Source organism: Accipiter gentilis, chromosome 22 (genome assembly GCF_929443795.1).
Source record: "Accipiter gentilis chromosome 22, bAccGen1.1, whole genome shotgun sequence".
NCBI lineage: Eukaryota > Metazoa > Chordata > Aves > Accipitriformes > Accipitridae > Astur > Astur gentilis.
This window is the reverse complement of record NC_064901.1, coordinates 3559550-3582261: the sequence shown is the minus strand read 5'-3', so window position 1 is coordinate 3582261 and position 22712 is coordinate 3559550. Positions and strand designations below refer to the sequence as shown.

Genomic DNA, 22712 nt, shown 5'->3' with positions numbered 1-22712 from the left:
ATATACACTTATTTTGTTTCTTTAACTAGCAGGATTTTTACCAGTGTAGTGAGTTGCCTGCACCTATGATGCAGTAGCAGGCTTTAAGGTGTGCTTTCATATATGAGTGTGATAGGAATATATTGGCAGTTGTCTTCAAAATGGATTTCTTTGGTAGAGTTTTCTGACAATTTTTGGTGAGTTGCTGAAATACAAACCAGCTTTTTGGACAATGCTAGAAGAAAAATTCCATCCTTGATGAAAGGCAGACCTTCAGAAGTCCCACCAGCTAGCTTGTTCACCACTGTGTCAGAAGGCAGAGCTCGAGCTCTTGCTTCACTTATTGTAGTCTGAGGCTCTTCTCCTGTACTAGTTGAGTGACTGTGATTATTCTTCTTGGGTGGTCATCTTGTCTCATTTGGAAAGGTCTTGATTTTTGTGAGGGGCAGCATGGAACATCTTGGAAATCTCAGGGTCTTGCAGGTCAGTCAGATCACTTTCCCTTAGTCCCTTCTATCAATGTGTGGCATACACTACACCACAGTTAAATCATCAGATGAAAGTAGTTTCCACTCCTTGTTTTGCTTTTGATTCAGCAGATGTCAGTATCTTTCTGATTTGGTTTTAAGTAAGTTGGATGTCTGTGATTAAACAAAAATGTCATCTTCTTTTACTCTTCTGAAATAAACTCTACTCTACCTTGGACTGAGACACAAAATAGAACTGGAACTCATAAAAAAAAGTCTGCCTATTGTAAAAAATGCTGTGGGCTATTTAGTTATTTCTGTGGGGGTATGTTTCTGTACCCTGAGAATGTGGGGCTATGCTAGGATTTAGAAATCTGTCACTCAAGAATGCAAACTGCAGGGAGCTGGAGAAACAGCTGAGTGTGTCATTCATGGCCTAGTTAAATAAAAATGTTTTTTGATCCTAAGTTGGCCTATATATACACTATGAAGCTGGTTGGTCCTCATTCCAACCGCTGCTATGAGCTCAAGGAACATTTAGTGTTAATTTTATTAATAAATACCTCCCTGTTTTCAAAGCACTATAAAATACATTAATTGAAAGTCTCCTCTCTTACACAGAATCATGCTGTGCTTGCAGAGAAAAAGCACTTCAGTAACTGCAAGTGGCTGCAACTTCTTGCCTCCAACAGTCAAACACCAACATAAGGCCCAGGCTTACAATGTAACCCCTTAATGTTGAAGATGCTTGTGCAGGCTACAAGGGTGGCCTCCTCTGGCCATGTTCTCCTGGCTGGTCTCTGCTTCTTAGGTCAGTACTGGGAGCAGAACTTTGGTGACTGTGCTGGCTCAGAAACTTCGCTCCACACAGGGTATCGTTGTCTAACAACAGAGGGACCTGGATCATACCAGCACTTCTAGTGGTTGCATCTTACAGTCTTAACTTTTTTTGATTAGGGTCTTTTTTTTTCCAAATAGGTGCCACGCTCGTGCCATCTTCCGCAGTCTAGCCAAATTAGGTTTAGGCTGGAGGGAGAAAAATTAAGCAGCACTAAATCATAACTAAGTAAATTAACTTCAATGTCTCCATACTCTTTGCTCTAATACGGTCATTCCCAAGTTTTTTTAATATCTAATTAAAAGTTCCACGTGACTTTCAACAGTATCCAATTTCATAACTTAATATATCATAATAATAGTAATAGCAAAAAGGAAGGAGTAATGATTTTTTTTTATTTAAATGTTGCTATTTCTTTGCTTTTCCCCATTTTATACTGTCTTAAACTTTGGGGAAGTAGGCGTTTGTTTAATCAGCATCTTTGCCACTAGTAGAATATAAGAATTTACAAGTTTTCCAAGTTTTACCCTTAAAAACTGCAAACACTTTAAATATATGCTTAACTTTAATGACTAGTAGACCCCATTCAAGTCAATATGACCATTCAAATGAAATTAGCAAGGATCTTGTCATAAGTGTTTGCAGGACAGTGGTTTAATGTTCTGAAGTTTTATTTTATTGGTAACAGCTATGTAAAAATTCAAGTAAGATACAGCCAGTGGTGATGGTTTCAAATTGGTCCATTGTAGTGCTAACCCACGCATACATGAAATCCCTCTGATAATCCAGAGTGTGGATTATCAGAGGCATGTCTGTGTCCTGAACAGTACCTGCTTTTCCTGCTGTAGATGGTCTATGTCTGCAAGAGGCATCATGGAAGGTCTTCCATGAGCACACTGGAAAGGCAGCTGGCAAGATGACAAAGCTTCAATAAGCCTGCAGCTCTCCTCCATGGTCAAACGCTCATTAAACTTAATAGCTCCTGAAAAAAAGATACAACTTCTCACACATGCTGCCAAAGAGACTTCAAACCACCCAGCGGACTTCCCTCCACAGCTGTGGTTTTCACAGAAAACAAGGCAGCTCCCAAAGACTAGCTGGGAGGCTGCAAAGGCAGCCCAAAGGCTGCAGTAAGGCGGCCTTAGGGCTTAGCTCAATTAACCAGCCTGCTGCATAAGGATCAGCTTTCCATGGCCTAAACTTTCATCTAACCCAAGTCTGATGGATGGTAAAATGATTAGTTTTTGGCTTTTCAGATGACATTGCAAGAGGCAAATGGGCTTTTTTTTCTTCTTTTTTTTGTGTGTGTGTGTTGCAGCTGAAGATGCAACCAGTTCACAAATCAAAAAGTATTAAACCAAGATGACAGCTAATATCAGTTCCATAGGCTTTATCAGTTCTATGTGCCTGCCACTAACAGGCATCAGTTCCAAGAGCAAATGCTAGCCCTGCCACTAAGTCCTTCCTCACAAGTGAGCACTTAATGGCATCCAGAGGAAATCCAAGCAGAACATTAGGGAGTCATTTCACAGGTGTTTGCAATCTTTACCCTTCACAGATGCACAAGACCATCTGCTCTCCAGTCTGCCTTTCAGCCATGGGACTTGTTTTAGATATAAAATAATATATATATTGTCTGCCATTTGTAGAATGCAGTGACACTCAGTGAAAATGGATGCTTTTGGTTCACATTTACCTCTTCAGCGTAATCTTGTTAATACTGTATGTGGCACAGGAACTGCCACAAGAGGCTAGAGCTACTGCAGTCTACACTTGTAAGGTCTGCTCATTTCCAGGTGCTGGTAAGCCATAGTCCCTTAGAAGATGTAAATTCTTACTGCACTCCTTCCAAAAATACTTGAAAGGTCACAGGCACACTTAAACTAGCACTTTTGATACCTATATGAAATAAAAAATGCTTTTTGGGAAGAATGTCTAAGTCTTCTTTCCTGCTTGCTTTAAAGCAGATTCCAGGACCTCCCCTTGACCCATCACAGAGCTGCTATTTGGATGGTTTAGAGCTTACAGGGATGACTGCATCTCAGAACTGTATTCTATCTGTGTTTCATCTGAGGGTTGGAAAGTACATTAGGCCCATACATGAGTAAATCAGAGCAGTATTGCTATCCTTCACAGTGCTGTCCATGAAAAGACCATTATCTCCTCATCCCTATGAAACACACAGCCTGTAATCCTGGAATTCCTGCAAATACATTCTGAAACCACTGCCCCAGGGTGGATATTGTGTAGAGACAGAAAGGTTTAAAAAAAAAAAAAAAAAAAAAAAAGAAAAGTACAGTTTCCCTACCATGACAGGCCTGGGAAGCTAACACCTTCAGAAACGTCAGAGGCAGTGTCCCTCGTGCTCCTCTTCCTGTGGTCTGCACTAGCTAAAAGTATTAAGGGAACATCATCTCACTTTCCATTTAATATGAGAAAAAGGAAAAACTGTAACACAAAAAAAAACTAAAATGAGGAAAAACTAGTGGATTATCTAGTCCACCTCTCTCATTTGAGGCTTAACACACTTACTCCCTTTCGTTCATGCAGTAAGCTTTGCATTGTTATAGTCAACTTTAGAAGCAGACAGTAACTCACCTCAACTTGTTCTTGAATAAGCTCCTGCAAAGAAAAAGGTAGTATCATCAGTTGCTATTTCTCCCTTTCATTGCCCATACTCTGCTTTGTCCCCATCTGTGTATAATTTACTGTGTAACTGCCAGAACCAGGAAAAATGCTCTGTTGCTAGTACACTGACCACAGTGTGAAAGATCTAGGTGCAAGTCCTGACCTCTCACAACTATCTTACCAGACTATAGACTAATCACTTAGTTTTTCTCTGCATCAGTTTCCTATCTGTAGAATGGGTATAATGGAAGTCTTATACCTCAGAGTGCAATGAATGCGTGTTATCTTTGCGTAGCTGCCCTTCTTATACCTCAGAGTGCAATGAATGCATGTTATCTTTGCGTAGCTGCCCTTTCTTCTTTGGATAATAGTCCATGTGGATTTAATTTATGATGTCTCAAATGCAATGAATTCATAATCAATCATGAATGGGTGCTACCAGTCCTAATGAAAATAAAAAGGATTGCAGAAGAGATCTGCCAAAACACTCAGGAGATCTTGAGGCATCAGCTAAGAATAAGTGCTTGTGAGGCACAGACCTGATACCCTCCTCCACCACTTTTAGTGCTCTTGGCTCCCAAATCACACCAGGATAGTGCATTTTGAGTTCTTCCAGATTATAGCAAGGTTGGAAAAGAAAATTTAATCAGATGAATCATCTTCTCTGTTTCTTCTTTTCATATCAGAAGAGATGGATGGCAAGACTGGACTGATTCACAATGGCTCAGCCTAGTGGCTGAATATGGTACTCCAGAAACAATTTTTAAGGAGTCCTTGAAGTAGTTATGACTGCGGGGAATTATTTACAATGGAAACTGCAAGTAATCTGTTCAGCAATTTCTTCCTCAAACCGCACAACATCTGGAACAGCAGCTTTTAGAAAGCTGCACTGCCCACATAGAGAATTCATGAAAACAACTTTAAATTCTAACAAATAATATTTCTGTATCGGCAATATTAATCATTTTACTGTTCATTCAAGCATTCATGAGCAGTAAACTGTTGAAATATCTGTACTATATACTATTTTTCTTAGCTTCTCCACCAGTCAAATTCTGAAACAGTCTCCTATAGTTTCTGTTATAGTTCAGGGATTTCAGTTGTGGGAGTTTTTAGCTACTAAAAGGGATGGCACCCACATTTGCCAAGGGACTTCATTGTCTCCCTCATAACAGAGATACTCTAATACCCTGGGCTATTAACACAGAATAAGACCCAGTATCACAATTTCACCCATATCCACAGCTGACCTCCACAATGCTTTTGGTGACAGGTTGTCTTTTCCGTCGTAATTCATTGGCTTCTCTTTCTATAAAACACAGTGGCACTTTCCTCACTAGAATCAAGGAGCTGTTGGTCTCAGGAAATGATAATTCAAGACCCAAGTCCTCCAAATTTTTGTAGCAGCATCTGAGGAAAAAAAATATCAGAAATAAGACATCAACCACAGTAGCTGTGCCTCCACAGCATATGTAAATATTACTGTAGTCCCCATATATATTTCTTCCTGCAAGAGTTTCCAATCTCAAGATCCATGCATTATGAGATTCCAAGTAATTTTGCCCTTTCAGCCTACATTCAGCCACGTTTCTTCACTCCAGTCAACTGTGCATATTTCATGTTCCATAACCACAAGATCTAAGAGCTCCTGTACTACATGGAGAGAAGCTTTATGTCTAAATTTATAAACCTATTTTTTCTAAAGATGCACGAGGTGTCTGGTTCAACACACAAACACTCCAAATATTGAAATTACACAGTGCAAAGACTCCTTTAAGTCTAACGTAAAGAACTGTGATTTCAGTTGACACATCATAGTAAATACTTACAATGGAAAAAAATATTTTAAGGAATATATGCTGGTTTAATGAACTTTATATCCCATTAAGCAAAGAGAAACCAGGAAAGAACAACCTCTAGTTAATCTGACATATGTCACCCTGTGGATAGAAGAATACACCCAAAAATGGGACTTCACAGTCAGATGAGAACTTGTCTTCAAAACAAAAACAACCGTAACAATATATAGTTTATTTTATTAACTCCGGGAATATTCACTTAAAACAAAGGTGGTAAAGGTCAATTTTAGAAAAGAGATTCTTTGAACAAAAAAGGAGCTAATCTAAACTTACTGAAATCAGTCATGAGTATAATACAATTATTAGCCTCCATACGGAGATGACTTGTGTAATTCTACCCCAAAACAGAAGACATGTATAGCCTTCAGCAAGAGCAGAGAGAGGCAGAAAAAGCCCATTGTGGTGAAATGACAGAATCCAAGCAGCTATTGAAGTCAATCAGGGCTTTTATTTTTTTCAAGGGGCAAAAAAAAAAAAGAAGTTCAAGAGAGTCAACAGAACAATGCATTACTACAATGCTTAGTAGACAAATAACAGAATCAAAGCTGCAGGTGAACCAGAGGTCCAGCTGAACTATTAAATAGCAAGCATAGCTGAAGAGAAAGGTCTTTAAGGGAAGTTAATTTATTTCATTACATCAAACTTTACCAGAGAATACAGTCATACTCTGCCAGCAACAATGACAACAGAATTTAGATTCTTACATAGTACTTTTAATTTGTAACTTTTTAGTAAGGATAGTCTCATAGAGTGATTGTAAAGAGATGAACTGCCAATAAATACTAACAAATTAAAGAGCAACACAATAAAAGCACCAATAAGCCAGCACCAGTAAGCTGGTTGGATAAATTATCTTAAGGGATAACTGAAAATCACAACTGGCATCCCACTGTGCTGAATAATTTAACCAGTTTCCTTCAAAGAAAACCATGCCTCTCTGATTTGCTTTATCTAACTGATTTTTGTAGTATGTTTGTGATTTAGCTGATGAAGAAAAGTAGCTCACAGAATTTATTTGGTCTTTCAAAAAGCCTTTGATGCTACCTCTTAACAGTGGCTAGAAATGCAAATGCAAAAGGTTGTCATGGATAGAGAAGTAACATTAGTCATGGTTCAGAGACTATGGAAAAAAGGTATGCTGGCAACAGATGGTCAGTGTTCAACATGACATGAGTCCTGATCTGTATCTTCATAATTGTTTATTAATGATGTGGAAAAGAAGGGGCCTGGTCAAGCAGGCAAATTTGTAGAAAACAGAAAATTAGCTTAGCTTAGCTGAGACTAAAGACGATGTTGAACTCAATCAGAACTTAAAACAAGTAGAAAAATGACGAATGAAATCAGTAGGATGAATGAAAAAGGCATAATGAAAAATGGACAGAAAATCTGAATTCACTGCTCCTAAGGACAAATAAATGCAAATTATCAGGAATAATTTGATCTATTTGTACATTTTGTTGGCTCCTACATAAACAGAGAAAATAAAAAAAACCCACAACTCTGTGTTTCATTGTCATGACCATTCAATAAACAAGCAGTTCATGCAAGCAGCAGTAGCCTTTTTTAAGCAGGCAAAATATCAGGTGTGGATATAACAGACAGAAAATACAGGCACAACTGCAAAGCTAATGTACAAATCAATGGGATACCCTCACTTTGTATATTGTATTCGATTTTGGCCATCCAGTCTCAAAAGCAGATATATCAGAAATGGAAGATATTCAAAAGATGAGTGCAAAATAGTTCAAAGTTGAACAAGAAGCATTACAAATATTGTGATTTTAGGAAGAACATCATTAAGAGATGGGAACAACAAAGGCATCCAAATATTACTGAACTACGAACAGCAATGGTTATGTTCTCACATTTTTCCCTCAGGCAGGTGGAACATAATAGTGCTTTACACTTTCCTTTGGAATTTCTGGTATTGGCCATTGTCACACAAGAGTTACCAAACGGATACAGCAGGGATACTGTTATGATTGGAATACATCCAAAAAGGGCTTTACAGCAAACAAGTGTATCCCTATAACAAGCAACAATCTTAACAAGAAGTGATTTCAAAGCTGTCGAGTTTGCCACAAGCATCACAAAAAAGAGCAGTTTGAGAATAATGAGGTAGTCCTGTGAATGTTAAGATAGAACTTCACCTGAAAATGAAGAACATGCAGAGAGAAAAAAAACCCACAAATGCCTGTGGCAGGTGACAGACAAGGATTTTGGGGAAAAAAGTTTGATCAATGTCCAATGGGTCTGCAACAACAAATCTGTATCTAAACTCCTGCAGTACAAAAGTTAAATATCCTAATAGTAGCTAGGCCACCATTCTGAAACATTTGGGAAACAGTGTTCATTAGTTACTCTTGGCAGGCACCTAGGATTAAGGAATGCATTTTTGAAGGATTCACAATACAAACTTTCCATAACCCATCCTTCTCAAACAGTGCCTGTTAAATCAGTGACTAGACTGACACTATGGGCACCGCACTCCAGTGTGCACTCCCAAGTCCTGAGCCCCAGACAGTACCATCTGTTGGAGACTGCTTTCGCACTTTTCTGGCCCACACATGAAGATTTACTTTCCCAGGGAAACCAGAGCACATTGCAGAAGCACAGAGATGGCACACCACAGCGTTTTGTCCTGAGATGTTGTAATGACATGCCTGAGAAGCACACCTATTTTCCTCAGCACAGATACAGCCAATTAGTCTTAGCTCAGGAAAGAATCAACAGCTTCTCTCCTGAACTTCATGGTAACCTAGCAATATATAGAAATCTTCCCGGTCAACAGAGCCATCCCCAAAAGTTTAGAGCTATTGACCATTACTAACCGTAGAAATCTTCTTTGTTCTTCTGTAACTTCAATCTCCAAAGGTGGAGAGATGGAGGAGGACAGTAATTTCTTCTTGCCACATGCTGCAGCTTCCTTCTCATAGGAATCTGTGAATGAATCATTTAGAAGTATCCCCTCTTAGAATATTTACGCAGGCATTACCCTTAATGACCCTATGGTTTGGCATGTAATCCTCTGTCTGGATTAAAAAGTGACCACAGAATGCCTTCTCCTGAAACTTGTGGAGGACTGGGAATGTCACAAACCAGACATCTAGTCTCTGGGGAAGGGTTGGTTAATGCCACTTTGTTTTTTTCCCACCAGTTCCAGAAAAGAGTCACCCTAAATAGCAAAAAAACTACTGATATATTTAGTTCAACTCAGAGAGCACAATTTTTCCACAGAAAAATCTGATATAAATGGCATTAAAATACTATTCATTAAACATTTCTCCCTTTGGTCTTTCAACTTTTTTCAGTACCTGACCGAAAGGAGCAGAGTTCCTGGAACCCTATCTGCAGGAACTGTGCAGTATTTGTCAATGAAAGAGAAGGTCAATGATTTTTAAGTACTTGATGGATGGCTATTGTGCTTTTTAACATTGAAACCAATGGCTAATGTGCTTACAGAGAACACTATTATCTCTTTGCAGTATCAGACTGTGGAAATTTTAGGCTTTAACCACAGTATTCAGCTAAAGAGGAACCAAATGAACTATGCTCTTTACTCTGCATCCCATGTCTTATTCTTCACAGCATAACCACATAATCTTATTAATGTTGTTCTATTTCCTCTTCATTGTTTTTCCTATCAGTCTTCCTGCTCTTTCATTATGTCAGGACTATTTTAGTTTGATAGTTCTGTGGGTAGGAAGTATATCTTCTATTTTTAGAAACACTGTAACAATTTTCAGCTGCCAATACTATGACTGCTACAGATACTGAAGGTCTGCACTCTCCCAGGGATCAAAGATAAAGATGACAAATGAATATCCTATTGGTTCCATACACCCCAGACAGCTTGTTTATACTTTTCTGTGCACTGATTATCTTTTTTCCTAAGACCATTTGAATCCTCACCTGCAATAAGCTGCTCCAAGCGGATCCGTTCATGAGCTGCATGTTGGTCCACCAAAATCAAGAGGTTTCCATCTAAAAATGTACCACAACAGATGAGAAATAGGTAACTTTGTACCAGACAACTGCACAGGTGGGGAAGAATAACCACTCCCTAAAGGCCACATTTAGAAGGTAACTATCAGCAGTTTTATAGAAATAAAGTGAGGCGGCGGCTGTGTTGGCAGAACATAAAGTCACTACAGAACAGAAATTTAGTGATCCAAATTGGCACTTAAATTAAGGTAATTAGATTGAGTCAGAAACTCTTGTCTATTGACATCTTCATCTAACTTCAGAATGAGAGCTGAGGTCACCCACAAACTGTTCTGTTTAATACAGTCTTTAAAAATGTTAAAAAAACTGCTGGTTTTGAATGCCTTTTTTGTACAGCTTCAGCAAGCTTCAACAATGAGTATGTCCAGACACTGTGAACAGAGTCTGAAAGACTTTAGTAATTTGAGTACAATCTATTTTTATAACACTAATCTGAAGGCAGTAGGAACATTCAACAATGTCCAAAATAAAGATAGAGAAGATCCAGGAAATTTCAAGTGAAGACTAACATTTTCCTCTACTCACAGTATCATCCCTAGGCAAGAAGAGAATACAAACAGGATAGAGTTCCCTCTGCAGTCTAACTGCACTTGACAGCCACCTCAACTTCATGTTAATCACTACTCTTACCTGCCTTTTTATCCATTTCATTCCTAGTGTTGATTAAACAAGCGATAAATTTATTGTCCACTTGCTGAAGAACCTGTAAGATACTCAGAAAAATCATTACTCAGTGGTAAAATTATTTTTAAAATGAAGGTAAACAAAAGAAGATGACAATCAAAATGGATCATGTGCAACAAATAGCTAGTAGGATGATTAGGGGAGTGGATGCCACATCTTTTCTAGTCCCAAAGCCTTAAAGAATTTGGCCTAGCAAAACTGAGACTGAGAAGGTATATAATTATTCTTTATAAATACAGCGGGAGGCTTAATATGGAAAAGGCAGCAATTATTTAAGCTAAAAGACAATACTGGCAGCAGGTCAAATGACCATAAATTGGTCATGAAACAGTTTAGTCTGGAACTAAAAGAAAGTTTCAAAATTTCCAAGAAAAAATTCTGGATCAATTTTTTCAGAGAGAGTCATAAGGGCAGGAGCTCTAATTGTTCTAAGGTAAAGCTGGAAATTTACAGAATGGATTACATGGTGGTGTAGAAGCCTTGAGTTGGGAATTAAAGCTGTGCACAGCAACTCTGAGTATTTGATTTGCTGATGTCACCAAATAAGAATGTAAACAACCTTTTTTAACCTGCCCTGTGTTTAAGGACTTGTGCTGATCATCTGTAGCAGCCAGGAAGCATTTTTTTTTCCTCATTTTCTGATGTAGAATGTGTCTCAAACATCAGAAATCAACCAGAGCTACAGGGAATAATAAGCAGGGATGCACAATGCTTTCAGTACCTTATTGTTAGATTTAAATTAACAGATGTGGTGTTAGGGAGGAATTTCTCCCCAAGTCACATAGATAGACCTCACTCTGAATTCTGTGTCTCACAACATGTGCATTGTTTCCCTCCTAGGTAAAAATAAATAGATGATCCTATTCCTTTGCAGGGATGCAAGACATTGATGATTCTTTTTATTCTTTTCCTGTGGCATGATGCAATATTCTGTACTTTTGGTCTTTTCTACAGAGATTCTCAAAATTGCTATAGGGTACTGAAGGCAATATTTAGCTTCTTCAGAGTTGGGAAGTGGTAATATCTTCTAGCTTTACCTTCTTAAAAACATACAAAGGAAAACATTACACAGGAAAAGTTAATCAAAGAACCACTCAGTAAGTTTTAAAGAACAGTTCTCATTATCAGTGAACAGAAAAATGGTACCTTCCATTTTCCAGTTTTCCTCTCCTGTCTTTTTGAAACATAATCTGTTTACTGTAGTAACTTTATTTACTCCCGTTATTCTTGCACACACAACATAAAGGAATCATTTGGATCCTTGTCCACCCTGGAGATCAACGTTACCATGCCCCACAGTTAGAACCTGCAATCTCAACGTCAGCAACCTGATTGCACGAGAATAATGCTAACTGGGCACATAAGCCTTTTGTCATTGGGATGCAAGAGAGGAAGAGAATCCTCTTTTGCATTTCTACCCAGGCAAACCATAAAAGAATGTAAGTTTAAGCCACACATTTACATTAGCTTTTAAGCTAACATTCAAAACATTTGATAAAGAAGCACTAAAACAGTTAAACTTGCTGCTATGATGCCATTTTTAAGAATCACTTTTCAGGGCAGACGTAAAGTGAAATTTCAAGTCTTTCCACAAAATCTGGGATTTGCTTTTGAAACCACTCTGCTGAAGTATTAAATTTCTAAGGTCAATAAAAATGGAGGATACAGGACACAGAATTCTGAGGAATACAAACTAAGCAAATGCCTACAATAAATATAAAAAACAGCCCATTGAAATATCACTTAGTTAACAGTGTTTCTAAGCAGCAGTAACAGGGCTGGCCTCTTGATTTGATTTAACCATACATTCAAGGAATTTTAGTCACTTGCAGATAGCTGATTAACCATAAGATGACACTAAGATCTGGCATGACATATGTGTCTGCTGGTATCACACAGCAACCAAGAATTCTGTTTGTGCTTGTGAAAATTAGGGATATGAACTATTTCCCTGGATACCTTTTTCCCACCAGACAGAAACACCAGCAAATCCCATCTGCTAAGTGGAAATTTGGGGGTGAAAACTAGTAATAGATCATATTTTACCTGCATTGAATGAACCATGTCTTTGGTGAAACGGTAAGGATACAAGATATTGTGAATTTTCACAGCCAGATTGTCAGCCTGACTGCTGGTCACATCAACAGCAATCTGTAAAAACAGAATTACAGATCAAGCAGGCTATAAAGGATATGGCAAAAAAACCCAAACACACATAAAATACCCCCAACAAACTAGCTTTAAGAAAAAAATGGAAATAACTCTGTATTTTGACAAACCAAGCTTTCTACACAAGAATAGCACTAGCTAAAGATACCATCTGGCAATCCCTCTGATTCCATCCTCATATACTTTCCCAGCTGCTAACTTCAATGCATTCAGCTGATTTCAAGTACTTATCAGAAAACCTGAAGTTAATTATTAGCCTACGTGAGTTCTCAATGGATTGCATTACAAAAGATGTACTACCCTGAAATGAGTCAGAGTAGGCGTCACAGAAACAACTGAACAGAACTGTTCCTTTTCAAAAACTCACCAGCAGGTGGTTTGCTACTCCATCCCTATTGTTTTCAGGTGGAAATGGTTACATACATATGTTTACACACACACAACATCATGATTAAAGATAATGCTACCTCATGACAACAAAGGAAGTTTTTCTAAAAGCTCCAACATTATTTCCCTCTCGCATGCTATAATCCTGCCAGGCTATAAAGATACCTTTAGTAAAATACACTTTTAAGACCCATAGTACCCCAGAGAAGAGACCTGGGTTAACTCAGTCCACAAAGAGGACAGACGCTATATTAAAATTTTGCCATTCGATAACTTTGAATTTTAAGATGACTATCTCTGTAGAGGGCAAGACACCTTGCAATAATGTTTTGCTTTTGAAATGACAGAAGGCAAAAGATTACCCTGATACCTGCTTCTCTGACTTTGAATAAATCCACAACAACTTACATATAAACAGTCTATAAACACACATAACTGCCAGGTCTATAGTCTAATATATTGCTGAATAACTTATATGCAACAGTTACAATATTTGCAGTTTTGGTGCCCATGTCAGACAATAACAGAAAGCTAAAATGATTCCTATTTTAGCATGAGATGCGAGATAATACTTACCTCTGGGCAGGGAACAAAAACAGGATTATCCCATTCTGAAAGCAATGACTGGAGAGACTCCCCTTCAGCATCTAGGAAAGAACACATAGATAATACAGGGACTACCACCATCCATCAACTGAAGATGCATTAGGTACCTCTACCTCATACAAGTATTATTTTATATATTTCCTTCATAAAAATGGGAGAATGTACAAATAAATAATGGAACATGAGACTGGGCTTCTCTATTGTCTGCTTTAACTAGGAAAGACACTGTGCAGCTTTCTGACTCCTCAACATGCTGTAGCACAATTCAACAGGCCCTGGAAATGGGGCGGGGGGGGTGGGGGGGGAAAGAAAGACCTGTTTAGCTACCCACTCGCTCTGGACAAAGCCACATACCAAAAAGATGATTTCATCCTTTCCACTGCAAAAAAAATTGTGAGGATTGAAGCTATTTTTCACATTCCAAGGTTGGAACGAGTACAAAGAAGGGAGTAGGTAATTATTCTTTAAACTACTGACATAATTCAACAAAGAACTGGGTATTTCATCCTGTAAATAAGTATCCCCTAACCTGCCTTCAACCCTAAAAGATTTTTTTTTCTAGTTCTAGATTTGAGATGACTCACACAGTCCCATTGTTAACAGACCTTGAGTAATTCTGGGTTCCTGTTGGGACATCTGGGAGAATTCTTTGATTTGTTTTTACCACAGAACACTGTGTCCTGGAAAGCTGGCCCTACCTCTCAGATCCTGGCTTGCTAGAGTCTTCTCTTTTCGAGGTCTAGGAAGGAAGGGCAGCACAATCTCACTTCTAAAGGGATGGCACCTGAACTGAATCCCTAAATACAATATAAATTTACTGCTGCAGATTCTACAGCATGCAAAATTACAAAAAGTTATACAATTATGATATTATCATAAATGAGCATGTGCTTAACCCTGTACAAATTAAGAGTATCCCGCAGATTTTGCAATCTAACATTGAGAAATAACAGCACATATGTAAAAAAGCTGAGAATTATCAGACACACCTTCATCAGGAAATGTATTTTAACATATTACTGTGGCTTCTGCAGGACTGTCCTTAAAAATTGGCTGCTGCTTTAAACATGTAACAATTATTTCCAGAATTAGTGCAATCAGAAGTGTTACCCCCAAAGAAAAAGAGGACGCATATAGTAGTCTGTCAGTTATCAAAATGCTCTCAAATTCCCCCTATTAAGGGGCAGCAAAACTGTCAGTCTATCACCACTCCTATCAATACTTAATACAGTTATCAGGAACTTGTAAAATTGAAAACTACAAGTCAGTGAGACCACATGAGATATCAGAGTCAGCCTAACAACATGTTCCTACCCACCCAGAAATGATTTAATGATATTACAAACCTGCACTGTTATCAAGATTATTAAGAAAAGTGGCTCAGATTTCCAGCACAGTGGTAAACATTTCACCCTTCCTTTGGTACAATTCAGACTTCTATTCTTTGTGAAATAATAATGAATTAATAAAGTTCCTTTCTACTGAGAAATTAAGGGTGTGCATTCAGGAAAAGTGGCAGAGTGATAACGCCAAAGAAAACCAGCTGTGTGCTGATAAGCTCAGTATGACAAGGCTCTATGTGATCCTAGGCCAGTCCATAGATTCCTGACTGTTGGCTCCATTCCAGTAAGGACCAGTGATGGTCCCACCCTGGGGACTGAGAATCCTTTCAAGAATCCAAACTGGCAGCCCAGCATGGGAGAGTAACTCAGCATCCCATTGTCACAAAACCCAGAATAGAGGACAAGATGGCCTGACGTGACTTCTGGTAAATTGAAGAATGCTGCCTAATTCAGACTTTGACAGAACTTTGACAGAACTTTTATAGCTATTGTCATGGAAAGATATTATCTCTCCAGTTCACAGAAGCACCTATCATCTATATGAACAGAACTCCAGTATTTTATACATGTAATAAACAAAGAGTCATCTCCCTACTTCTTGTTGCAGGGAAAATCCTTGATTAGGATATACATTGTTCATAAAGCTAGGATTTTCGTTCCAAAAGGCCAGTGAGAATTCAGAGCTGGCAGAGACATTGTTAATATGTTTTTTTCTGAAAAGTAACATCAGAAAAGGTGCTGAGGATAATAATGTATCTACTTTATACATGCAAAGCACGTATAAAATACCATACTTCAGTATTCACGTTCACTTGCCTCAGTTAGATCATTAAAATATGCTAGTGTAATGACGTATTGGTCAATAACTTAACAAAAGTAACAAAAAATGCAAACATAGCTGGCATAACAACGAAGACCAAGTTGAACTGGGATGTTAACCTACTACAAATGCATAGCATTAGCTTATTCAAAAAGGCATCTGATGGTGAAATGAAGCTTGATAAATTTTCCTGTAGCAATCAGTTTAATCAGTACAAAGATGCCTGAGTCTAACCTACAAAATCTAGCATTTCTGTTGAGCACATGGTTTGTGACTGGAGAAGATGGCAGATGGCCACTGCTGTCATGGAAAAGAGAATATGCATTATTCTTACCTCCTTCCACCTGTCACCAACCAGTGTAATTTCCCTAAATTTGTGTATGAGATGCTGTTCTTCATAAATCACAGGGCTATGAAATTCTAAGTCAACACCATGGGGTTACTGATACTACTCTAAAAAGCAAAATGAAAGCATACATAGCAAGTGAAAAAATTATTCCACTCCTGGGTCTTAACAGCAGTCCAAAACAGTGCTCAACGTCAAGAGACATGAATGCTGTGTTAGGACACAGTTATGTTTATTTCTATGGCTAAAAAGAATGAATATCCTTTGCTTGAAAAATGTGTGAAAGAACATGTCTGTTTAACTTTGAAAATCTAAGATCCGTAGGGTCTAGCCACAGTTCAAACACCTTGTGAATGTTTGGGAGGTCCGACCTTCAACCTAAGAAAAGCAAAAAAATTGCAGTAGACATCTCACCAAAGAATAACGCCACTGACAGAGTTAAGAAAGAGTGGCACCATTGATATGAAGGAGAGTAACACCAATGATAAGGCTAAGAAAGAACAATGCCATTGGAGGTAAAAAGATGCAACACAATATACATCTTCAAAGACTACAGACTAGACATCATCTGAAAGCGTAAAGGTATATGAGGTATTCTCTTCATAAACATGAATGCACTATCCAAACATTTTGGATAGAAGGTCAAGCTCCACATCTCAGTGCTTTGGCTGGCTACTAAACAGCACTGTGGGCAACTGACATGCGTAAACCACAGAAATAAAGTGTTAGTCAAGAAGTGCACATTTGTGCTTGCAAGTAGTTTTACCTAATAAAACCAGAGATGTTCTTCTCCTTGTAACAAATTTACTTCAATGGAAGACAATAAATATTAAGAACTATTGGCATCAATTATTATACTTAAAAGGGAATAGCTTAATAGCTGAAACACCTACTGCACCAGTGTTTCTATGACTGGTGATAAAGAAGGAAGTAACAGACAAAAAAGAAACAAATAGAGGCTATCATGACTGATTAGACAAATATTTCACAGGAGAACTATCTAGAAAAAAGTCCAAACTACTTTTTCAAAACAAATTATGCAATAGAAAATACGGTCTACACGTGGAATGGCTGCATCTTCGCTCATAAAATCTGCCTATAGACAGAATGGAGAACAACTTTGAACAAAGATATATCCATGGAAGGGAAAATTATCAAGGACGGTATTCTGCCAAGCCACATCAGGAGGACACAGAAAGCCAAACCCAACAGACAGATCTGTGAAGACTCATAAACACCACACCCCTGAAAAACCAGCACAATGTAGTAGTGTCCTGTCACCCCTGGAAAAGCTCCACCACCAAACCACCAACAATGCTGTACAAAGCTAAGTGTGAAGCAACAGCCTTCCAAAAGATGCAGAGAGGAGACTACACATTCTCAATGAAGAGTTAGATTTTTGTTCGTTTTTCAAAGGTTGTTTTAAATTTTGTACTCAGGTTGAAGAAAGATCATTTTAATATGGGCCTCTCAGTAACAACATATTCTTAGACGCATAACCATTTAGGACAAAATGGTAAAACCACCATATTTTTCTGGTACACTTACTTTGGAGTAGGTTTCTCACTTTATATCCAACAACAATTATATGTAACTGTGATCACAGTAAATGTCATGATGCCCAGTGAAAACTAGGCAGCTGTCTGTTAATTGACAAGTTGCTGACATTTCTTTTTACTTATTAAAAGATAATTTTTGACAAACATCTTGAATGTTAACATTTTATCGTCTCCATACTTCCCAACGCTTTCCTGTTTTCCATACAGCTATTACATGTAAGGCAGTGGCTATTCCAGTATGAACTGTCAGGTGCTGCCAGCAAGATATTTTATGCACTTAACACAAAGTGTTTTCCTCATCCCATTTTTACAACAAAGTGTTTTCCTCATCCCATTTTTACAACAACCACCACCACCCTTCTTACCATTCTCTGAGAAAACATTCACGGCCATTGTTGTTATATCTTGAATGCAGGCAGCTTGAAATCCTTCAGTAGGAGGAGTGTGGTACATGCTCAGTCCAGTTGCTTTATTGATGTATATTGTCTTACCTGATGAAACATCAAAATCTTGCAGCCAGTCAGAACACCACAAATCATTCCTGGGATTGCCTGTGCTTGTGTTGTCTGCAGAGAATTCCAAGTTACTTAGGAAGGTCATACGGGGAACCTCAGTATCCTTCAGATTTTGTTCTGAGGATTCATCTAATGTACTTTTATCTCTACAGGTGATGTTAGAACAATCCTTTTTAGCAGGTAATGATAAAACACTGCCTGAAGAGACTGTGTACTCCCCTTCTATGCTGCTGAGTGGTGATGGGCTGACAGTACTTTTCATGGACTCTGCTCTCATACCATCTGATTGACACCATGCCCCCCCCTTAGAAATGCTGTAATTACATTCCTTCATTTCTCCCATTGAGGATTTATATGTTTGACAAGCACTGTACAAAAAATCATTATTTGAAGATTCGAGATCAAAAGAGTAGTCATCTTTCCTACTTGAATCTGTTTGGAATTGTTCACCAAGTTGCTCTACTTCTTTGTGGTCACTTTTCATTCTGGACAGTTTGGATGATAATGATCCTGGAGATCTTTTACAGCTTATATTTATTTTACTAACCTGAGAGTAATCAGACAACGTCAAAGGACTCTTACAAAGGGCTTGTTTGTCCTGTGAAGTTTCTCCACTGCAGAGTGAAGTCTCTTCCAAAGAACCAAAAACTTGGCTACAATTATTAGAATCTGTACCTTCCAAAGTCAGAGTTTCACAAGTGCTCAAGCTACCATGATTGTCATTCTCATCCTTTGAAAAGTCACAATTAGCTTGTGTATTAAAAACCGGGAGACCAAATTCTCTCCTCTCTGACAACGGTGTTGGTATTGTGCACTTGACTCTCCCATAGTATCTCCTGAACTTCTCTAACGAACCTAGCTGTGTGTACAAGCTCAGCTTCTTAGAAGGCTGAGATCTTGGCACAGCTATTTGTCTTCTAGTGCTTTTTATAACTTCATGGTGAGGAATACCCAAAGAAGTTGCCAGCGGCAACTCTGTAACATTCGTTGTCTCATAATGTCTTTTACTGGTGGCAATAGGCATAACTATCTCCTCACTCACTTGATCTGACAAAGTTTTGTTCTCTAACCACTCATCACCATCAACCATGCATACTTCTCTGGTGTAAGGAGGTGTGTATTCTTTATTTGTATTACTGGAAATATCCTTAGCATTTAAAGACTGAATCGGAAAATTCATTCTGTGGCCAAAAATATCCTTGTCATTGACAGGGCCAGCTCTACACTGCATGTTTAATGCAAGATTTGTTTCTGTTTGTTCACATTCATATGGGGGTTCATTTTGCATAACACGTGTTATAAGGCCTGTAGAGCACAATTTTAACGGCATTGAAATAACAGCCTCTCTTCCAGCATCATCTATCACTTCAGCTGTTTCCCTGTCTCCTCTTCTTGCATTACATAGTCCCATCAATGAACTTCCAGTGACAGTTTCAGGTCCCATTGCTGTTTCGGTAGAGTCTTCTCTCTCAGACAGCGATTGAATAACATCATTATTTAAGATATGGACTGTGTTGCTTTTCTGCACTACTTTGCCTTGCTGGCTTCCCATATCTTTTATGTAATTCTCTGCACAACGCTGCAGGTCACATCTGTTTATTTTTCTTGTTTCTGATCTGGCCCCTCCACTAAAAGAGGAACAAAGATTTTCTGAAGGTTTCGGATGAGTATCAGATGCTTTTTGGGAACTCTTGGTGTCTTTTGGCTCCTGCTCTGAGATCTCTGATATAATGAAATCAGAAGCTGTGTCATCTTTGCTGGGCAGTAGAATCTCCACTTTGTTGTTTCTACATGGATCAGATGGTTCAGCAATCTTCTGATGTGGGGTGATTTCAGTTTCCTGTAGATTTTTATTTGACTCGATAAGATTTGAAGATTTTTTTGCAGTCATGGTTTTCCTTTTGACATCTTTTGATTGCACGTTACACATTTCATAGGAATCCACAATTTCATCACATGCTTTCTTAAAACTGTCTTGGATGCTCTTCTCGTCAGAGAGTGAAGGCTTCAGAACTGGAGCGTTATACAAACGAAAGTCATTATCTTCATTAAATTCTCTGATGTCCTCACTACACGGTTCAATAAATAAATGTTCTTGTTTCAAAAATATTTTCACTCCTTCCTCTATGCATGTTAGAAGAACATCCCAGTTCTGGAACTCAATTAGAGTCTTTGCAGGTTCCAGACACACATCGTAGTCACTGAACGCACAGGTCACATTGAGAATAAAGATCCCATACAACTCTGGGCCACAACGATGGTGACCAGGACTTGAACTAGCCTGTCTGCTCGCAGGGCCACTTTTTGCCTTGCAAATGACACTTTCTTTTCTTAATAAAAAATCGATTAGTTTATGTAGTCTTGTCTTTAAAACAAGCCTTCTATTCACATACAAGAACTGCATATTCTTGTTGTAATGTCCTTCAATACTGATATAACCACTTAGCCCAAATCCCCCAGACTTATGATTTATTTCTCGTAACTTTTGTGATCTGCCCAGTCCATAAATTTGACAAAACCGAGAGTATACATCTCTTGTTTTAGGGAGCTGAAGCACCATAGAACAAGAAGAGTCGTTCCTTAAAGAAAGTGAAACAGAGGGATGCATCAGCGAAATAGCCTCTACTTTCTGTCTCACTCTCTCAAATTCCAACACAGGATCCATACACTTTCTCCTCACTGGTAACTGATGGAACAGATTACACACAGTGACTGTAGTTCCACCACTTGGTCTGCTCACTTCAGCTTCACAGACTTCCAGTGCTTGCCCGTTGTGAAATAGTTTCACAAATGTTTTTGCTGTCCTGCTGGTCTTAGATGAAACTTCCACTATGCTGGCCATGTTGGCTATGCTTGCTACAGCCTCCCCTCTAAAGCCATAGAACATCAGGTTCTCCAAGTCTCCCACTGAGCTGCACTTGCTGGTGAAGTACCGCTTTCCCATTGCATTTAAGTCCTCTCTCCCCATTCCGGAGCCATTGTCCACCACCTGGATCTTAAAAGCTTCCAAATCCACCCTGACAGCTACACATGTTGCTTTGGCATCAATGCTATTGAGGACAAGCTCCTCAACACATTGCCCCAGTGAGCTGATAGTCACTCCAGAACGCAGCCTGGCTCGCACATCTTCCACCAAACATTTGATCATGTCAGAATCAGATAGATGAGAAACTTGAGAAACTGCAGGGAGCTCACTCCTCCATGTTCCTTAAAGCAATTCCCTGGGGTGAGGGAAAAAAAAAAAAAAAAAAAAAAGGAAAAAAAATTAAAGGCCTGAAAAAACTTTTCTTTATTCCATTTACCCACATAAATATATTTTTGTTAGTCTTCCTAGTATTCAAGGCTTTTTCTATGATAACTTTCGTGCTCAGGCTTTGACTACACATCATTGGTGCCTTCAGGGTAAATGGCCAAAATCTGAGTATATGCTCCTTACTAACAACATATGTGGTTCTCAGACTTAACATACCTAAACCAAACTCCAACCACGATAAGGCTAAACTCAAATGATCTGCAAGCAAAAGGTTTCTGCTTCCATTTGTACCAAAAATATATAGAAGCCATCACCAAGAAGCAGGCGCAGAGCTGCCTTCCTCTCATTTTTAGCTCAATCTCCTCACATAAATTCACAACGCCTCATGCTGGCCAAAGAGCATCAGCTGTAATTCATGCAAGAAAGGAATACAGCGGACTTGGGAACAGGTGTGGGATACTAAGGAAACCGTTTACGTGAAAGAGAACCCACTGTTTTCCAGTCCTGTCCTTGATGACTACAGGTTTCTTAGTGGTACTCGAGGGGGCATACAATTCCTCCTCGCATCCCTCACGCAGAGCTCCCCACGCAGCTTCGCACACGCTGATGGCCCTTCTCGGAGGACCCGGTGCCCCGCTGCGTGACAGGTACCCCCGGGCTCCCCGGGGCGGAGGGGGGCAGCCGAGACCCGCGCCCGGACTCGCTACCACACGCCGTCCCCACGGCGCTCGGCAGCGGCGGGCAGGCAGGCCCTCCCCTCCCCGCCGGGGCCTCCGCCCGCTCCCGAGAGCGGCGGGAGGCAGGCGCCCGCCGCGACGGGGCGCTGACAGGAGAGGCGGCCCCGCTCCACCGGCAGCGCGGGGCGGCGTGTCCCCCCCTTCCCCTCCCCCTCCCCCTCCCGTTCTCAGCCCTTCGGTACCCGCTAGCCTGGGGACGGGGCGGCCCCTCAACGGCCGCGGCGCGAGACCAACCCTCGCGGGCTGCCGGGCCCGCAGGCGGCTCCTGCTGGAGGGAAAGGGAGCGCGACCACCCGGGCAGGCAACATACGGCGCTTGCGCGGTTGCTGGCGGCAGGGCCGGGTGGGGTGTGTCCCTCCCAGCAGTGCATGCTGGGAGCTGTAGTTCCCGTCCCCGGCCTGGCCGCGGGCAGAGGCGGACGGGAGCGAGGAACGGCCGCGGGAAGGACCCCTTCCCCCGGGCCTTTGCCCTCGGAGCGGCAGCAGGGGCTGCTCGTAACACCACACGGTCCCGCAGG

The 22712-nt window shown here is 39.8% G+C and overlaps 1 protein-coding gene across 1 annotated transcript; it reads right to left on the bottom strand.

The window, feature by feature from the left end:
• Positions 1 to 34: 34 nt before the first annotated feature.
• MLH3 (mutL homolog 3) lies at positions 35 to 22485 on the bottom strand. Its single transcript, XM_049825041.1, has 13 exons — positions 22430 to 22485; positions 18056 to 21426; positions 14321 to 14419; positions 13593 to 13663; positions 12507 to 12611; positions 10407 to 10479; positions 9684 to 9755; positions 8603 to 8711; positions 5163 to 5322; positions 3883 to 3906; positions 3593 to 3674; positions 2115 to 2266; positions 35 to 1472 (listed from the first exon to the last, which is right to left on the bottom strand). Exons 2-13 carry the CDS (start codon positions 21351 to 21353, stop codon positions 1386 to 1388), a joined length of 4332 nt encoding a protein of 1443 aa, XP_049680998.1. The 5' UTR covers positions 21354 to 21426; positions 22430 to 22485; the 3' UTR covers positions 35 to 1385.
• Positions 22486 to 22712: the final 227 nt, after the last annotated feature.

What these genes read in the sequence shown, in the direction of transcription:
- MLH3 (XM_049825041.1), bottom strand. Translation starts at nt 21,353, where the DNA reads ATGATCAAATGTTTGGTGGAAGATGTGCGAGCCAGGCTGCGTTCTGGA. An exon ending in GAACAAAGAAGATTTCTACG is followed by an intron (nt 5,323 to 8,602) that starts GTTAGTAATGGT and finishes TTTTTTCCTCAG; the next exon opens with ATGCTGCTACAAAAATTTGG. An exon ending in TTATTCAAGAACAAGTTGAG is followed by an intron (nt 3,675 to 3,882) that starts GTGAGTTACTGT and finishes TAATACTTTTAG; the next exon opens with CTAGTGCAGACCACAGGAAG.